The following is a 17,796-nucleotide window of genomic DNA, read 5'->3' on the forward strand; positions in this document are numbered from 1 at the left end:
TTTCAAATGCCCCCCCGGAGAAAAAAGTCTGGAAGAAACACTGTATGTCAAGAACTTGAATCAGCGACCACAGCCATGTTGGATGTAGCGGAACATATTTTAGGTAAATATTTTAAAATACAAGTGTCTGATATTTTGTTTAATACTCTGGTGTATCAATTAATTATCAATAACTGAATAGAAAATAAAAATAAAATAATAACAGGAAAGCTTCGAAAATTATTGAGTGTGTCAATATTATTTAATATTAATAAATTTCATTTTATCAAATACCCTTGACATTGTAGTAAATGTAGCTTAAAATTATATTGAAAAAAAAAGTTAAAAAGTATTCATACTTTAGAAAAAAAACATATTTGATTAAAATTTTAGAGATTATTGTTGATTTATGTTTTTAAGACGAAAATAAAAACACTGTAGATACTGAAGGAAGGTCATTTTCATATCAGTCTACACCACAACCTACAGCAACAGAAGACCATGGCAGTGGTGAATCAACAGATCATAATCTTAAAGAACTTCATCAATCATCAGGTATACCCAAATACGTTTTTTAAAGTAATCATTAAACCAATAATGGAACAGTGAAATATTTTAATTTATTTTCTTAAAAGAAATGTTGAATCTGATTTCCAAACAGTATTACTTCTCCGATTGACTTAACATTGTATTGCCTTAGATATATTATGTCGACTTGAGCAGATAGAGACAACCATATATTCCATACAAGTCACCAATATCAAATCTACAAATGACATAACAGAAATAAAACAATGGAGAGACAACTTCGTAACAGAACAGAGTGACATGGGGGTAAAAATTGAACAACTGACTAAAAAACAAAAACAGAACTTTAAAAACATCAGAAAGCAAATGAGTGAACAAGATAACAAAGTAAAGGAGCTGAACAAAGAATTTGAAAGTTTAAAAGAAAACGAATCCAAGTCCAACAAAACACTAGAGAAACTGTCTCTAGATATGAAAGAATATGAAAAGAACTTTCTCAAAATAAATAAAGAAATACAATTTTACATAGATAAAACAGACAGTATAACTGATGAAATTAAAAGACATTCTGAAATGATTTCCTCTTTACAAGAAGATAACAATAAAATGATGGTCAATACATCAACCAAACTTGAAAAGTTGCAATCAAAGGTAAACATTTAAATTGATACTTAATTAGGTCCACAATTGTACACCTACTTGCCAGTTTATCAACTCCATGTGAAGGTTCCCTTTCAAACCAGACGGTTCATGGGGCAAGTGACCTTGGCATATGAAGAGATAGTGTGGTCAGCACTATGCCCAGCCGCCTTTACTTTCCCTAACGTGAGTTAGGTACCTATTAGAGTTGGGTGGACTCAAGGACGGTCTACTGACTTGAACCCGGATTCGAACTCGAAACTTACGGGTAAGCAGTCCAGCTCTATACCGCTATCAACTGCAAGTATTATAACCAAATTGTAACATTTAATTAAAGGTCAGTTGTAATACTTCTTATTTTAAAACTAATGTTAAAGCACACTTTTATGTCTGAAATTTTAATATACAGTAGAAATAGTCAAATTTGTAATAATCCTTTTAGCACAATGTGATGTACAAAGTCCTACAACAACGATTGATGCCCATTGACAAACTGATTCAAATCTTTAACCAGAACTTGGAAAATAGAGAAGGAAGAATAAATAAGGTTTGTTTCTAATAAGTTTATTTAAAAAATTAATTGCAACATAAATAAAGCAGTGCATTATTTACTAACACTCTGTTGTTAGTCCAGTTAATACCATCTGTTTTCTTTAATACATTTATATTTTTTTTGTATTATAAAAAGTTCCCACTTCCAAATAAATTCAGTTGATCTATGGTATGTTTTACGTAATTGTGTGATTATTTCATTATGTTATTTAAATTGTATTTAATTTAGATTGACAATTTTGAAAATGCTTCTTCAAAGTTTTCCAAAGAATTTCAGCTCATCGGTAAGTGCGCTTAAAAAAAATAATAATAAATAATTATCTTAAACCAATGATGATTTAACGGTAAATATACTTTACTTCTGGTGAAAATGTAACATAACTGATACTTTGACATAGAATAATCGATGCTAACCGATCTGAAATCAGTTTGTTACTTTAGCTTACCTCTGCTAAATATCTCTGCATCCTCCCCCCCCCCCCCCCTGCGTGTTGTTCGTAAGCAAGACAGACCATAACATATTGTTCGTTAGATAGACAGACCATAACATGATGTTCGTTAGCCAGACAGACCATAACATGATGTTTGTTAGATAGACAGACCATAACGTGATGTTCGTTAGCCAGACAGTTCATAACGTGATGTTCGTTAGCCAGACAGACCATAACGTGATGTTCGTTAGCCAGACAGTTCATAACATGATGTTCGTTAGCCAGACAGACCATAGCTAGATATAAAATGGACCATTTCACTTACCCTTATAGCCAGACTCTAGACACATTGTGCATTGCACCCCCTGGTATGTCGGGAGTCGACATCATTACTTTATGTTTCTACTATGTGTACTTAAATCAACGTGAGATAAGCAATATTAAACATGTATGGTGCTAATCTTGTTAACGGTTTTATTAGAGTTTCATAAGTACATCAGATTATTTAGTTCTAGCAACTCTTGGTGCGATAGATTAACCTTATTTAATTCAACTATAATGTGGATACATACAGACTGTATAATTATAACAAAACGCATATAACATTTGTTGTACTTTTTGTGACCTATTACGTCACCTTCTACACTCGTAGCTCGTGAAATTTCATTTATCTATCTGAAAAAGTACTCAAGTTATAGGCTTTTGAAAAATTCAAAGTGGAAAAAGTACCACTTCCTTTTTATCGGAAATCGCTCAAAAGTTGATACGGATCTACGATTTTGATAAACTACTTATATATGAAATTTCATCAACTTAGCTGTCACGGTACTCAAAGTAATCGTGTTTACACACAGACATACAGACGCACACACACACAGACACACAGACATACGGACAAGATTGCAAAATTATGTTTTTCCGTATCAGTGAGATGTAAAACGTCGAGATTTGTAAAAATCTCGAAATTTTTTTTGCACGATTACAATACTTTCTCTATACTTCGTATATACGAGAAAGTAAAAACCTGACATTAACGTATAATTTACGTGTCTAATCTTAAAAGCGTTTTGCGTACAGAATTTCTTTAATGCATCTCTTCGTGTAGGGGCGAAGTCCCTCCTCTTCCCCCCTCTCCTCGGTAGAACGTCAAATCGCCCCCCCCCCCCAAACGAAATATAATTAATATAGAAAATATATAGACCTACTTTAACCAGAGTCGGCCTCCCTCGTACTAAATTTTGTTGGAGGGGTCGGACCCTGGTAAAAGTAAATCTTTTCTTTATACGTTGTATTTCGTGGAAGGGGACTTGCTTCGTGTTGGGTGGTGGAGTGGGGAGGGGGCCTGCCCCTCAGAGTTGCCTGAAATTAACTCTAAATGCTACTTTTCTCAGGTTTGATCTTAGGTGCAATGTTTAAAGGTATGTTTACGACTATAATTAGTATCAATGTACGGTAACTACATGTAGATCAAGCTTCAATTTGGATAAAATGCCGATTCTGGATAAAAATCCGTTTTTTTTAATGACATTTTTCGTTTCCGGTTAAATTTGAAGTTGAGGTGGTGATTTTCTGAACTACATACAAAACACACATAATATGTTTATACTTAGAGTTATTCTCAATGATACTATTTTGGCAACTCACAAATATTAGGGATCAAATAGAGTATTCTTGAAATTTAACATGTATACCCTACATATGTTTTCCAATCAACAGTGTCACGTGTATGTAACAGATATGCTTGTCATGTACGGCTTCCTTATGAGACACCTGTCAGTGAAGAATCAATTATTTCAACATTTCATGAAGTACGTGAATTTAACGGTCAACATTTTAATCAAACAACAGGAAAATGTGTATCACCACATGATGGTTTATATCTTGTCTGTGTCACTCTACATGAATTTGAAGATAAACTGATTAGAGTTGCTGTGTCGACTGGAGACGTGTGGTGGACGGCTATAGAAGTGAAATGTGCCGACACTAGCGCTGCTGGGTCAGCGGTTGTTGACATGAAGAAAGGTCAAGAACTTTACTTTCAAGTGTCTGACGCAGATCAAGGCGCAAAGTTATCTTGGCTAAGTACTTTTACTATCGTTAGTTTATAGAAATACAACACAAAACATGGTGGATGAAAAATTCCCTAACCAATAAAATTTGTAACAAACATATTAATTATGTGAACCATAGTACTATTTCATCGGTTCGAGTCTTAAATCTCTGTGCCGGAGATACGGATAAAGCGGTACTATACACTTTACCCAAGATTGTTAGTCCATAAATAAAAATATATACATTGTCAAAATGCTGCTTTAAATGTGCAAGTTAGTAAACTCTTTAAATATAAAAGCTGGTAAATTTCATTGACTAATTACAAGCCTACACTATCTTAGACAGAGATAAAATATGCAATTTGAAATTAAACGATAATATGTGTATTTAGAGAACGTTTGTTTTGATTAATGCATGTATCTTCAATCTTGTTTAAAATAAATATAACTAAACATTTTCATAAGAACATTGTTAGAGTTTTCTTGCGTGTAACGTTCATTTTGATTTCTCAAGTAACCACATTCTGTCGATTGTTGACATTTTCTCATGACGCATCGTAAATACATCCTGATACTGTCCTACATGCTTAATATAAACATTACGTATAGATACTACACCCAGCACAAAAAGCAGGCTTTTCACATATAACACGAGGTTGTAACCATTTTTAAAATTTGCCCAAGGGATTAATCTTATAACAAAACAACTGTAAAGCCACATTTTCAAATATTTGTATTAATTCGTGTATATTTTCGTATGCATATGAGTGTGCAGTATTAAATTAAGAGTTTCGGTTTACTAAATGACTTGTTACACATATGGTTTTAATTTATATTTCAGTATGCAGGATCTTTTGCCTTATGTTTTATTAATGAATGTTATCTCCTTCGGTAAACAAACAAGTAATAGACATCTACACTTTGTCACGCTCATGATATCATTACACTTATTACCTAAATATAATTTCAAGATTAACCTTACAAAATACAGATATTTTACAAATAAAAAGTCCAAGTATGTCAAGTTACAATGAGCAAACAACTAAAATCCCTCTGTATTATAACAGAGGGTGGGGGGAGAGGAAACTAAAATTTCCGGTGGAGCGGACACTGTTAAAAGCATATATTTTTTTATATAAATTCGTTTCGTTCGGAGAGGAGGTGGGAGAGGTGGATGAGATGCCTGGAAACAGTTGACATTCTCTAAAAATTGTGGTTTAATCTACCTGTATGTGTGTGCAGAGGCGTCGTGAGGCGGGGGTGCGAACCTTACGGGGTGACACCAAATAGCCTTAAAACAAATGTTGAAAGAAATTTTAGTTTCATTATGGAAACACTAAGCCTTTTAGACTTTATCTACTTATGCTGATTAGATTTGTGTTCAGATTTAAACTTGTAATTACAGATGAGTTGAAGTGTACACAAGCATTTCGAAAATGTAATTTTATTTTGACTTACCTTTAATTGTAATTTAGTAATGCTGGTTGTTACGTCGGCCATCATTTTATTAAATATCTGTGTGAACTTGCATTAATTTATTTCGTTTGTGTAGGTTGTTTTTATATTCTTTTTTATCTAGAGACAGTTTCTCTAGTGTTTTGTTTCTGCATTTTACTTAATTGTTCAATTCTTGTTGTGCTGTCGCTCTGTTAACATGTGTTCTCTCCATTGTTTCAGTTTTGACACGTCATCTTCAGTCTTTTGTTTCGTTCTTTCTAGAAAAACTGTAGCTTTCTCGAGAATTTTCACTCGATTTGAAAAATCGGAGTTGAATAAGATTTATTCTAGTTTGTAGATATAGTATACATTGTTTAAACACATTACAGAAACAAAATGAGAGATGCTTCCTCAGACTAGCAACAACAAAATAATTATTAAACTAGTGTATTATAACAACTCTTTTAAATTTAAACAGTTAATAACTATTTAGGCGACAATAGTTTCAATACCTATTAAGCTAATATTTGTTCTTTAGTTTAAAAACCTTTTTCACCAGTTTGAGCTTCCTCGGTGTCTGTTACACCAGGTGTCTTGTGTTGTCCAACTGTCTAAGTAGACTGCATGTTGTATTCTCTAAAAAATGATTGGTCTAAAGATGAGTTATTTGAAACTTATAAAAAAGTCTTTCATTGGTAAGAATATATTATTTCATTTAGAAAGCGATTGTAAAATAAAATATGTTTTGATTTTTACTACATACTTTATCAATCTAAAATATATTAACTAATGTCTTTGTTAAAAAAAATAAACATCACTTGTTTTTCGTATGCTCTATAATAAGTAAAATCTATTCACTCAAAAAATAACTAAATGCCATGACTAAAGTTTTCGTTATATGTTACATAATTAATATTTAAAAACTGACAGTAAACAAAAAAAAACATCCAAATGTTGAACCTATATATGTAGCTGCCAATTCTAAAAGCAAGATAGAAACGTTCACTTTACCAGCTAGAATATCTACATGTTCTATCAATGTAGCATTCGCGGATGCTACCATGGGAACTACATCTTTAAATGTCATATCAGTGTCAGACGTTTTATCTATCCAGTTCCTGGTGTTTAGTTTGATCTAATTAATTAGAGCACATAGATTAGTAGATAAATAATTTTCGTTTTTAATTCAGTTAAAATAAATGTTCGTCGTGAGCAAAGGCAAAAGCCATAACAATATTTATTTAAAATACAGATTTATAATTCAAATGAGTTCGATATAGAATATAGTATTGAAAAAGCATTATATATATATATATATGTATGTATTTATATGTATACATATAATATATATATATATATATATATATATATATATATATATATATATATATATATATATATATAAATTTGATTTACCTGTGTGACACAATGACTTAAATTAATTTGTACATGAACATGCATCTTCTCTAACTGTTCCAACAAAATATTCAAAGATTCATGGGTGGGGTTGTACTCAGACATCTGCATGTAAGTGATAGGCTAAATAAATGTTCATTTTAAAGTTACATCAGTATGTGTTTTATAAAGTGGCACCACTAAATTTTCGACTGATAATATTGTAGAAATCATTGATAGCAAAAGTATTTAATAGTGTGACACAAAAAAAGTATTGACTGCTAAAAAGTGCCACCAACCTTTTCCACTAGAGCTCGGGGGGGGGGGGGGGGGGAGAGATGATTTTTCACTAAAGTCAATAATAATATAAATTAAATATTTGAGGGGGCACAAAGTTGATAGTTCGACCCGGGGCCGGCTTTGGTAGCTACGCCTCTGATAACATATGACTGCAGATGCAATAGTCCCAGTGAAGTATTTCAACTACTCGACACAAATGTTACGTAAACGACTGTGTTAACTTTCAGCTTAAGCTTGCATTTTACCGCCTCCACATTTGATAAATTGTGCTTCAATTTCTCATTTTACCGCCTCGATATACAACCTATCATGTCTCCATATCGCATCTGAACTTCACCCACGTTAGTCGCTGTGTAAATAATTAAAACGACGTGTATGAGGTAAACAATTGTTAACTTACCTTTAGATCGAAAGTTGTTTTGATGAAATTGATTTATCTTGTGGCTGATCTACACGTAGTAAAGCATCAATACAAGAGAGATAACTCTAATAATGACAACGCTATCGGGAAAACCCGCTATTATTCAACGGAGGAAGTTCAGCTACTCTACACTCTACACAATTCCAGTCCTTTGATTCCCCACAAGAAGACTAGCCCTACTCAAGGTACTGTTAATCTTTAATCTATTTCATATATTTTTGAAACAGCATTTCCTTTTAATATAACCAAACAACCTAAAAATAATGAATTTCAAACAAAATAAAAAGCTCTTATACTTCTTCAATTCTTACTCAGTTATTATAATTATATTCTCTTAATTATAAAGCTTAATAATATACAATTTCTTTAAAATATACTTATTAATAGAAAGGTATGTAGGTCGTTTTATAAAAAAAACGTATTTTATTACTGTATATCTAGGCAATTCACAGACAAATTGTAAAATAGTTCATCACAACGCTGGATAGATAATGAAAGTGAAAAACGGAAATACCCAAGTGTATAATTTTAGCAAGCAGGAAATAACATAAGTGAAGCCAAGGAAAACTATCGCATTTTTCTGATATGTTTGACATAATTATCTACATTAGTTAACAGATCTAAAAAAGAAATATAACAATATTCATATAAAGTAGTTTTCATTTAATTGTGGATTGCCAGTTATAGTTTAATAATTAAGAACAAAAACTTAGTCTTGGTAGTTTTTTAACTTATTTATTAGATTTTATTTCATTGTTATAATTAACTCTTTATTTACTGAATTAAGTTGTGAATGAAATATTTTTTCTCAAACATAGAATTATTATATTGCTTTTGGTACACTAAAATTATACGTGACTCAAGGAAGATTATAAAAATATAAATAATTATAAAGAGTCTCCTTAAATTAAAATAATTTATGAAACCGCCAGTAGATAAAGGGTGGCACTTGAAATTTTCGGGGGGCGGGGTGAGGTGAGCGAACTAAAATTTCAAGGGGAGGCGGACACTGTTAAATATTTCGTTATGGGGGCGGTAAACTATCTTCGAGGGGGGTACCTTGAAGGAACACTTCTTCTTCTTCTTCGCTCTTAATTTTTAGTGTTGGCAGTGATCAAGCCTTATCTGCCAGAAGAAACACTGCTTTAGTTTTGCTTATTGATGATGACAGAGTTAACATTTTTTTTTTAAATTTAGTGTTATTAACATTTAGATGCCTTCAAGAATTCAGGCCAAGCTTGTTACAGAGCGCAAGAAATATTTGGAACAACAGATACAAGTTTTGGAACCTGTTTTGGGAAATATGAAAAATGTAAGTCATTACAAACTAAAAGTCTTCGTAATACTTAAAATGTAAAAATCATTTAATTCACGATAAAGTAGGTTTAACGTTTTTCGAAGTGCATGTGTTAAAAAACACAGAACAACCACACGTGTTTAGGAATAAAGCTCTGCCACACGTGACCAATTGACAATATTGTTGTTGTTTGATTTAACCAGGTTGTTGCAAAAAGTAAGGCGTGGCTAGAAGAAAAAACTGACCAATCATCTGTCAGCTACATCGAGCTATCACAAGAACTGGACACAGCAGCCACGGCCTTGTTGGATGTGACGTCACATATTTTAAGTCAGCACTTTAATAGTTTTTATAATTTAAAATCTCAAAGCCGCCTATGGTCAGTGGCGTAGCGAGGTCGGGTGTCACTGGTGCGGCACTTAATGCTGTCACCCCCAGAGGCGTAGCGATCCTCCCCGGGGACTAACTTTCAAATTTTCGATGTGCAACGCCACCCCCCCCCCCCCCCCTCCCAGAGGCGTAGCGATCCTCCCCGGGGACTAACTTTCAAATTTTCGATGTGCAACCCCACCCCCCCCCCCCCTCAAACTTTCGATTTGCACCCCCCCTCAAGTTTTTCTCTATATATTTTGCTGTTTTATGCCTTGGTGTCACCCCCCTAAATAGTGTCACCCGGTGCGGTCCGCACCCCCCGCCCGCACCCCCTCCCCCTCGCTACGCCTCTGCCTATGGTAATGTTGTCTCTGTGTTCAGTAGAGAAGCGTTTCTAATGAGAAAAATGTAACGAAATTGTTTCACAGTTTAGTTTATAGACATTACAAATACTATGTTAAAGAGATATAATTTTACTGCTGACCGAAAAACAGACCACTTTCCACTTTTATCTAACATTAGTGAATATTGTAAATCATTATATGAACAAAATACATAATTTACAATCACATTGTGTAACATTATTCGCCCAAAGACAATACTGAAGAGCCTTAAGGGTTTATAGAACGATAAATTAAAAAAAAAACTTTTGGTAATAAATTCGATAATTAGTCAGGTAAAAGTAAAATTTAAAACAAAATAGTAGGTAAAATATATAGAGATTTCGGACATTTTGGAACTGTTTGTGTTTGCTTAAATTTGGATCGTATTCAAAGTTTTTTTTCATCAGAACATTACATGGTTGGCGTTATAGTTTTAACTAGCTAAACCAGTAAAACTTATAGTGTGTACTATAGTATCCTTGTTCAATTAAACTGCAATAAAAATAAAATTATAAATCCGATTCCACCAGACGAGGACAACATGGATGTCAACAAACCAACGCCATCTTTACCACAGCCTGACACACAGACAACAGCAACATCTCTAACAGTAGAATCACCAAAACAACTCATCACACAAGTTCAACACTCAGCGGGTATAGTATAGTATGCTTTGGTGTAACACCTTAAATAGCATCATCATATACTTGATACAATTTTAAAATATGTACAAGTATTGTATTTTGTAAGAAAATGTACGATTGATACCTTGGTTTTGTTAAATTTTTAACACACTATATTTTTAAGATTTCGGTATTTTAAATTACAAACTTATATTTGTGACTATTTTCAGTTGAAGAACATCCTGACCTAGAGCGAAGACTCTCCTATATTGAAACAACACTATCTTCACTACAGGACACACAACACAAGTCTACAGATGACATAGCAGAAATAAAACAATGGAGAGACAACTTTGTAACAGAACAGAGTGACATGGGGGTAAACATTGAACAACTGACTAAAAAACAAAAGCAGAATTTTAAAAACCTTAGAAAACAAATGAGTGAACAAGATAACAAAGTAAAGGAGCTGAACAAAGAAATTGAAAGTTTAAAAGAAAAGGAAACCAAGTCAAACAAAACACTAGAACAATTTTCAAGAGATATGAAGGAATATGAGATCAACGTACACAAAATAAATAAAGAGATGCAAGATCACGCAGACAAAACAGATATTTTAACTCAAGAAATGAAAAGACATTCGGATACGATGTCTACCCTACAAGAAGAGATTTCTAAAAACTTGCTGAAGACATCAACTCAATTAGAAAAGGTAAAATTGCTAATTATCTGTGTACACAATTTTACACATACTGGCCACATAACTTATTTCACATTTTATAACCTGGTTAATTCAAAACAAAACTTATAAACTGTATCAACAGTTATACCTTTAATATAATACTAATTTTAAGACACATGTTTTTGATAATTTTAATGCATAGTAAAAATAATTAAAATTTTAATTCTTTTATTCAATTTTTTGCTCTTTAGTACATTTTAATGAACAAGCTCCTGCACCAAAGATTGATGCCCATTGAAAAATTGATTCAAATCTTTAACCAGAAGTTGGAAACAAGGGAAAAAAGGATAACAAAGGTATAGGCCTACGTGTAGTAATTTGATAAAAATAAATTATGACGTTGATAATTGTGCATTAATTTTTAACACAATGTTAGCTGACCAGTTAATACCATGTTTTCTAAATTAAGCGAAACATTTAAGCTTTTATAATTATAAAATAATCCATGTTTTAAATTATGTTCTATTCTTACAAGCTGCCAAACCCTATTAAAATCAGCGCAGTGATTTAATGTTCTACGTAACTATGTGATATTTTCAATCATTTTATAAAATCTTTTTTAGCTGGAAAATATTGAAGATGCTATTTCAAAATTGTCCAAAGATTTGAATCTAATAGGTAAGTTTGTCTTACATTTTTTATTCCAAATCATACAGCCAGGCAGACCATATCGTGATGTTCGTTAGCCAGACCATAACGTGATGTTCGTTAGCAAGACAGACGATATCGTGATGTTCGTTAGCCAGAACATAATGTGATGTTCGTTAGCCAGACAGACCATAACTTGATGTTCGTTAGCCAGACAGACCATAACGTGATGTTCGTTAGCCAGATAGTGATTTATAACGTGAACACATACGTTATGTATGATTATAACATAACACAAAAAACTATTGCTGTACTTTAGTGACGTATTACGTCACCTACTACACTCGTAGTTTTAATACGTAGGACACGATAAACTATCACCACTAACGCTGAGGACCGTACTAAACTAGAGGTCTAGTGTTTCATTCTGTGGTCTTAGACTTAATTATGTAAACATTATGGATTATTATACACAATTCATTTTTTTCAAAAACAATTGTTTTATTTGGGTTAGCCATTTTTACTTACATTCTGAACTGCATGCAAAACACATATACTGAGTTTATTTTTAGTGTTAATTACATAAAATAATTAAATAACAATTCACAAACATTATGAATCTAATAGTCAGAGCATGTGTGGAATTAAACATGTGCATCATAAATGTTTTCTAATCAACAGAGTCACGTGTATGTAACAGATATGCTTGTCATGTGACGCTTGTTGATCCCACACCTGTCAGTGATGGATCAATTATTTCAACATTTGATGTAGTACGTGAATATAACGGTCAACATTTTGATCAAACAACAGGAAAATTTGTATCACCACATGATGGTTTATATCTTGTCTGTGTTAGTCTAAATGAATGGGAAGATAAACGGATTATAGTTCGTGTGGTGGCTGGAGACGTGTGGTGTAAGTATATTGAAGTGAAATGTGCCACCACTAGCGCTGCTGGGTCAGTTGTTGTTGACATGAAGAAAGGTCAAGAAATTTACCTTGAAGTGTTTCATGCAGATCAAGGCGCAGCTTTATCCTGGCTAAGTAGTTTTACGATTATTAGCTTATAAAAGTACAACACATAACATTATGGATGGTAAATTTTTAAAAGAATAAAATATGTAACCACCATGTTAAACACACGCTAACAACTTACTATGTATGGAGACTGCATGTCTACAAACACTTGAATGGTTTACATGAAATATGTTTAGTTATCATTTTGTTTCTATTGATTTAATATGATCACTAATTATGTTTTCTACTTGACCAACGTTATAGAATATAAGTATGTACCATTGCCTTCACTGTATAGGAGCACAAACGTATTTGAATACGTTTGGTTTGTAAAAAAAATAAAACGTATTTACCTTGTTAAATATGTAACTGTCATCAGAACCCTTGAGACAAACCAAATGAACTTCCACAAAGACGAATGTTAAAATATCTTCACTGTACATCATCAATATGTGCCCTATGTATCGAAAGTAGGATATTAATCAAAGTTAGTCATTTGTAAAATAAAAATTACAATTATTTTTATTTTACTACAAGTATCTGTAATTGTGAACACTACATTCGTTCAATAAATAAATTACAGCTTATCCGTATTAAAACATGTTTTCCTTTATTTAGTAACACTGTATCTTTAAATTAACAAACATCAACACAAACAAAAATCGATACATCTATTAAACTAAAATAATTATTTATATAATTATTTATATAAACATGTGTATGTGTAATAAAATGTGTAACATATAATTGCTACAAGAAACAGCGAACGCGAAATTAGAAGCACATGACCCATTATCTTTTTTTAAATTTAGTTGAATACATTCTAACATTAGAAAACCGTTATTTTTATTTGACTCATATTAGACTTACAAAATCACTTACTGTTGATATACATCATATATGTAATGATTATTTGACGTCAATTATATATTTTGATATATGGGAGATTTAAGTGTTGAGTGCTGTACCAGTAGACTGCTTATAACTTCTGTAACAGATTAGTGTTGAAGAGTAGGATAAAACAGGTTAGTTTATTAAATCTACATGATAATATTAAACATTGGTTTAATTCTACATCATTTCAAAAAATAAGGTATATAAGCAACATAACCAGAGTGTGAAAATCTGGGTCTCTTCCTATTGCACTTTCATAGGGTAGGCCTACTATTGTTTCAACTTGCTATAGTGTATGAATATATCCCTTTCGAAATGCCATAATGTTAATCTGTTTTTTATTAGTTAGACATTAAGATCATTTTTATAATACAAATCTCAACTCATAAACTATATTTCTGATCATTAACAAAAAAAAAAAAAAAAACACTCGCCCACTCATTTGTTTATTTGATATTGTCTAAACCCAAAGTACAGATGGACTGACCCCAAACGGCCCACAAAGATCAGATGTTACCGTAAATGGGATCAAATATTTGACAGACCGACAACGAGATAGGAGATCATAAAAACTGGCAATAAAATTTGGTATATTCGATACTCTGTACTTGGTGTTAGTCTTTGACATAACTTGTTAATGTGTCTTTTACTAGTCTTTGAACGATGCATCAAACCACGGACCTAGAACAGACTATGTTATTAATAGATTTCATTATGACCTTTACGTATACAACTCTTTAGGCTTAGTTATTACAAGTATACCACCTCACATACCCGATGTTTTGTTTTAATTCTTGAATATTTACGACAAAAAAGCTATTAGCAGTTTTAGGCACAGACATTAATCGATATAAACAATAGGTTTTTCCATCTTTGCTTTCAGAAGTTGGACAACTATATAGGCAGAAGATCGCTTAAAGCACTTTAGCTGACTTACCGTTTCTATCTTAAAATGTGTACATACGATAAACAAAACAACGAAGCATTACAATGAAAGTTTTTTTTTATTAGTACGTACGAAAACACATCTATAAACTAACAATAGTGAACCCACTGCCAGCTTGTAGTACAGCTCCTCCATCAGCCTCAATTACCTTAAAATTAAATCTCTTCTCCTTTCTTCACGTCAACCACAGTTGATCCACTGACAGATGTTTTAGCTGAAGTTACATAAATATTTTTTTTAGAATTGCCTTCAACAGATACCTTTATTCTAATCATTTTATCATCTCTCCCCTGTAACGTTACAATAACAAGATAGCTTCGCTCATCTGGTGCTACAAGTTTTCCTGTTGTCAGATTAAATCGGCTGCCGTTACGTTCCATGACACTATAGAATGTAGAAATAATTGACCCAGCAGTTACTGGCGTATTGTTCTTCAGATGAATTTGACAAATGTAAGGCGAACACACACGGGGCTCTGTTAAAAAATTCATGGTTTATTGAAGCACATATAGACATACTATATTCTATAACAGCAAATAAAAGAGACAATGCAAGAATGCATGAAATTAAAATAGTAATGTCACCTACTTAAAACTTGAAACATAAACATATGAACACCTTTGTCAAATACTTAAAATCCAGTAAACCATTTTTAACATACTTCCTCAAAATTCTGGAATATTTGAAGCACAACATATAATATTGCTGAATTGTAAATATTAAAAGCCAATAACATTAATTTTTTCCATGCTAAGATTTTTTGCGTGTTAAAGTATAACCAACGCTGTTCTCTCCCTGTATATATATATATATATATATATATATATATATATATATATATATATATATATATATATATATATATATATATATATATATATATATATAATGTATTTATTTATTTATTTATATAACATAACAAAAAATTATAAACGATACGTTAACTTTATATAGCTAACGGCCTATAAAAGAGCTATACAATAGTTGACGTATAGTTAAAAACCTCAAGATGCAAACAATCATTACAAAAAGAACATCAAAATGTACTTGTTAAAAAAAAAAGTTAAAAACAATTTACCAAGTGCTTGGACATATTTTAACAATTTTGTAACATCAACTTCTACAGATGAAAACTGAAATTACATTGTCATTAGACAATAAGAATAAATATTAATTATAGTTTAAATTTCTATTTAATCTATTTGAACCTCAGTGTATAAAAATCATATTATGTTTTAAGTTTTAAGACAGGAAAATGAGAAAATAAATGATTAAATGGAATTAAGTGGTATATAAGTTTTGTGCTCGTTCAAATAAAAAAAAACATACCTACGATTTTTTTTTACCTTTCTGATATTTTTCTCCCTTGTCTCCAAGTTCTGTTTAAAAGTATGAACCAGTTTGTTAATGGGCATCAATCTTTGTTGTAGGAGTTTGTACATCACACTGTGATAGAAGGAGGGATTTTAAAATATCATTTAACACCTAGAATGACAGTGACGTAATTTTGTACAGTTATATTCCCCAAGGACACCACATCGCTATTTAAAATTATGGGGCAACAATTGATCGAAAAACACAATGATGCTTCCTTAAATTCATTATGGGTGTGATGGGGAAATAGAACTTACCCTCCCATCATCATGATGGATCCCAGAATAAACAATTTCAAAACAAATTTTATAAATTTAACTACAGAGATAGGCTACTACAAATGTAATTTTAATATATTACAAAACATATATAATTTAAAAACGATTGAGTGTGGGTGTAGCGGGTAGGAATATCATTGTTTCAAGAGACAGTACAATCCAATATGTAACATATAAATAATATATTGTGGTGTTCAGTTGAATTAGCGGTTAAGAAATATGTTATTAAAAGTTCAAAACTACCTTAGCAAACAATTCTCAAATTGGGTAGCTCTATCAACAGCAATTTGTTTCCGACGTCTTGTAAGTCGGAAATCAAATCAGATAAACTTTTAATTTCATCTCTATAAACTTGCATCTCTGTATTTATTTTGTGTAGGTTGTTTTCATATTCTTTCAAATCTAGAGACAGTTTCTCTAGTGTTTTGTTGGAGTTGGTTTCTTTTTCTTCCAAACTTTAATTTCTTTGTTCAGCTTCTTTACTTTGTTATCTTGTTCGCTTATTTGTTTTCTTTGGTTTTCCAATTTATGCTTTTGTTTCTTACTAAGTTGTTCAATTTTTGTGTGTTTCTGTGACAAAGCTATCTCTCCATTCTTTTATTTCTGTTATGTCAACTTTAGCGTTATGAGCCGTGTCTTGCAGAGAACTTACAGTTGTCTCTATAAGCTCCAGTCTACTGACTATCTCTGTAATGTATTTGAAAGTAATAATGTATGAAACAAATGTTAAAACTTGATTATAAAATCGTATCATTTGCCTTAAATTTTTTCAATGCAAGTAACTATTTTATTTGGATTTAACATATTCCTTCAGTTAAACTTAATTTTTTTTTATACCAGTTGAAAGTTGAGCTACATTAAATTCACAACGGTCAACTTTTTCTGGTGATGTAGTTTTTGGCATAGACTGAGATAAATCTTATTTTATTTTATGACAATGAAATCGTCGTCGTCATCATCTTTTCCAGTTTTAAAAAAGGACACGTAAATGAAGTAGCAATTAATGACATCAGAATACAAGTGATAGTTTGGTAAGTTTTATGCTCAGCCATCTTTGTTTCCTAATCTGAAAATATGTACCCGTCAGAGATTTATGGATTTAGGAACGTCACACACACTGGGGGCCAAGATCCGAACTCGATAATTTACGTGGTTAAAGTCGAACGCTCTAACATACGATAATGATGATCGCTTAAAATGACAGGCCGTATGTACAAATGTACCGAGATTCGAACTCGTGACTTTTGTGTTAGCAGTCGTAAGCTCTAAAAATGCATTAAAATGTTTACTCATAATTTTAGAACAGGCATCCAACATTGCCATGGTCGCTGAATCAAGTTCCTGGCATAGCTCGACGTAGGTGACAGACGGGTTGTCATTTTTATCTTCTATCCACGTCTTACTTTTTGCCACTGCCTTAAAATGTTAAAAGTGCATACGTGAAATAAAATGAATAACTTAGTACATGATTGTATAATATAGAGTTTGTTAATAAAATATTTTAAAAAAACTGACACATAACTGCTGACTACTTACTTTTTCATAA

At 32.0% G+C, this 17,796-nt stretch overlaps 2 protein-coding genes and 1 long non-coding RNA gene across 3 annotated transcripts; all 3 read left to right on the plus strand.

The window, feature by feature from the left end:
- Positions 1-49: 49 nt before the first annotated feature.
- Positions 50-4,237, plus strand: LOC131947426 (uncharacterized). The gene is made up of 6 exons (XM_059308640.1): positions 50-103; positions 400-534; positions 680-1,158; positions 1,589-1,693; positions 1,928-1,982; positions 3,846-4,237. The coding sequence occupies exons 1-6, from the start codon at positions 76-78 to the stop codon at positions 4,235-4,237; spliced, it is 1,194 nt and encodes a 397-aa protein (XP_059164623.1). The 5' UTR covers positions 50-75.
- A 3,595-nt stretch (positions 4,238-7,832) lies between these two features.
- On the plus strand, positions 7,833-9,360 carry LOC131947378 (uncharacterized). The gene is made up of 3 exons (XR_009387877.1): positions 7,833-7,918; positions 8,947-9,045; positions 9,234-9,360. It is a non-coding gene; the product is annotated as an uncharacterized LOC131947378 (long non-coding RNA).
- A 966-nt stretch (positions 9,361-10,326) lies between these two features.
- LOC131947361 (uncharacterized) lies at positions 10,327-14,313 on the plus strand. Its single transcript, XM_059308563.1, has 5 exons — positions 10,327-10,441; positions 10,639-11,120; positions 11,342-11,446; positions 11,714-11,768; positions 12,420-14,313. The coding sequence occupies exons 1-5, from the start codon at positions 10,327-10,329 to the stop codon at positions 12,809-12,811; spliced, it is 1,149 nt and encodes a 382-aa protein (XP_059164546.1). The 3' UTR covers positions 12,812-14,313.
- The last annotated feature ends 3,483 nt before the right edge of the window (positions 14,314-17,796 follow it).

Source organism: Physella acuta, unplaced genomic scaffold (genome assembly GCF_028476545.2).
Source record: "Physella acuta isolate Inbredline_101_S28 unplaced genomic scaffold, ASM2847654v3 ptg000592l, whole genome shotgun sequence".
NCBI classification, from domain to species: Eukaryota; Metazoa; Mollusca; class Gastropoda; family Physidae; genus Physella; species Physella acuta.

Coding starts and splice junctions, on each gene's coding strand:
- LOC131947426 (XM_059308640.1), top strand. CDS start 76: ATGTTGGATGTAGCGGAACATATTTTAG. Junction 104..399: donor TGTAGCGGAACATATTTTAG/GTAAATATTTTA, acceptor TATGTTTTTAAG/ACGAAAATAAAAACACTGTA. Junction 1,983..3,845: donor CAAAGAATTTCAGCTCATCG/GTAAGTGCGCTT, acceptor TCCAATCAACAG/TGTCACGTGTATGTAACAGA.
- LOC131947361 (XM_059308563.1), top strand. CDS start 10,327: ATGGATGTCAACAAACCAACGCCATCTTTACCACAGCCTGACACACAG. Junction 10,442..10,638: donor ACAAGTTCAACACTCAGCGG/GTATAGTATAGT, acceptor GACTATTTTCAG/TTGAAGAACATCCTGACCTA. Junction 11,447..11,713: donor GGGAAAAAAGGATAACAAAG/GTATAGGCCTAC, acceptor AATCTTTTTTAG/CTGGAAAATATTGAAGATGC.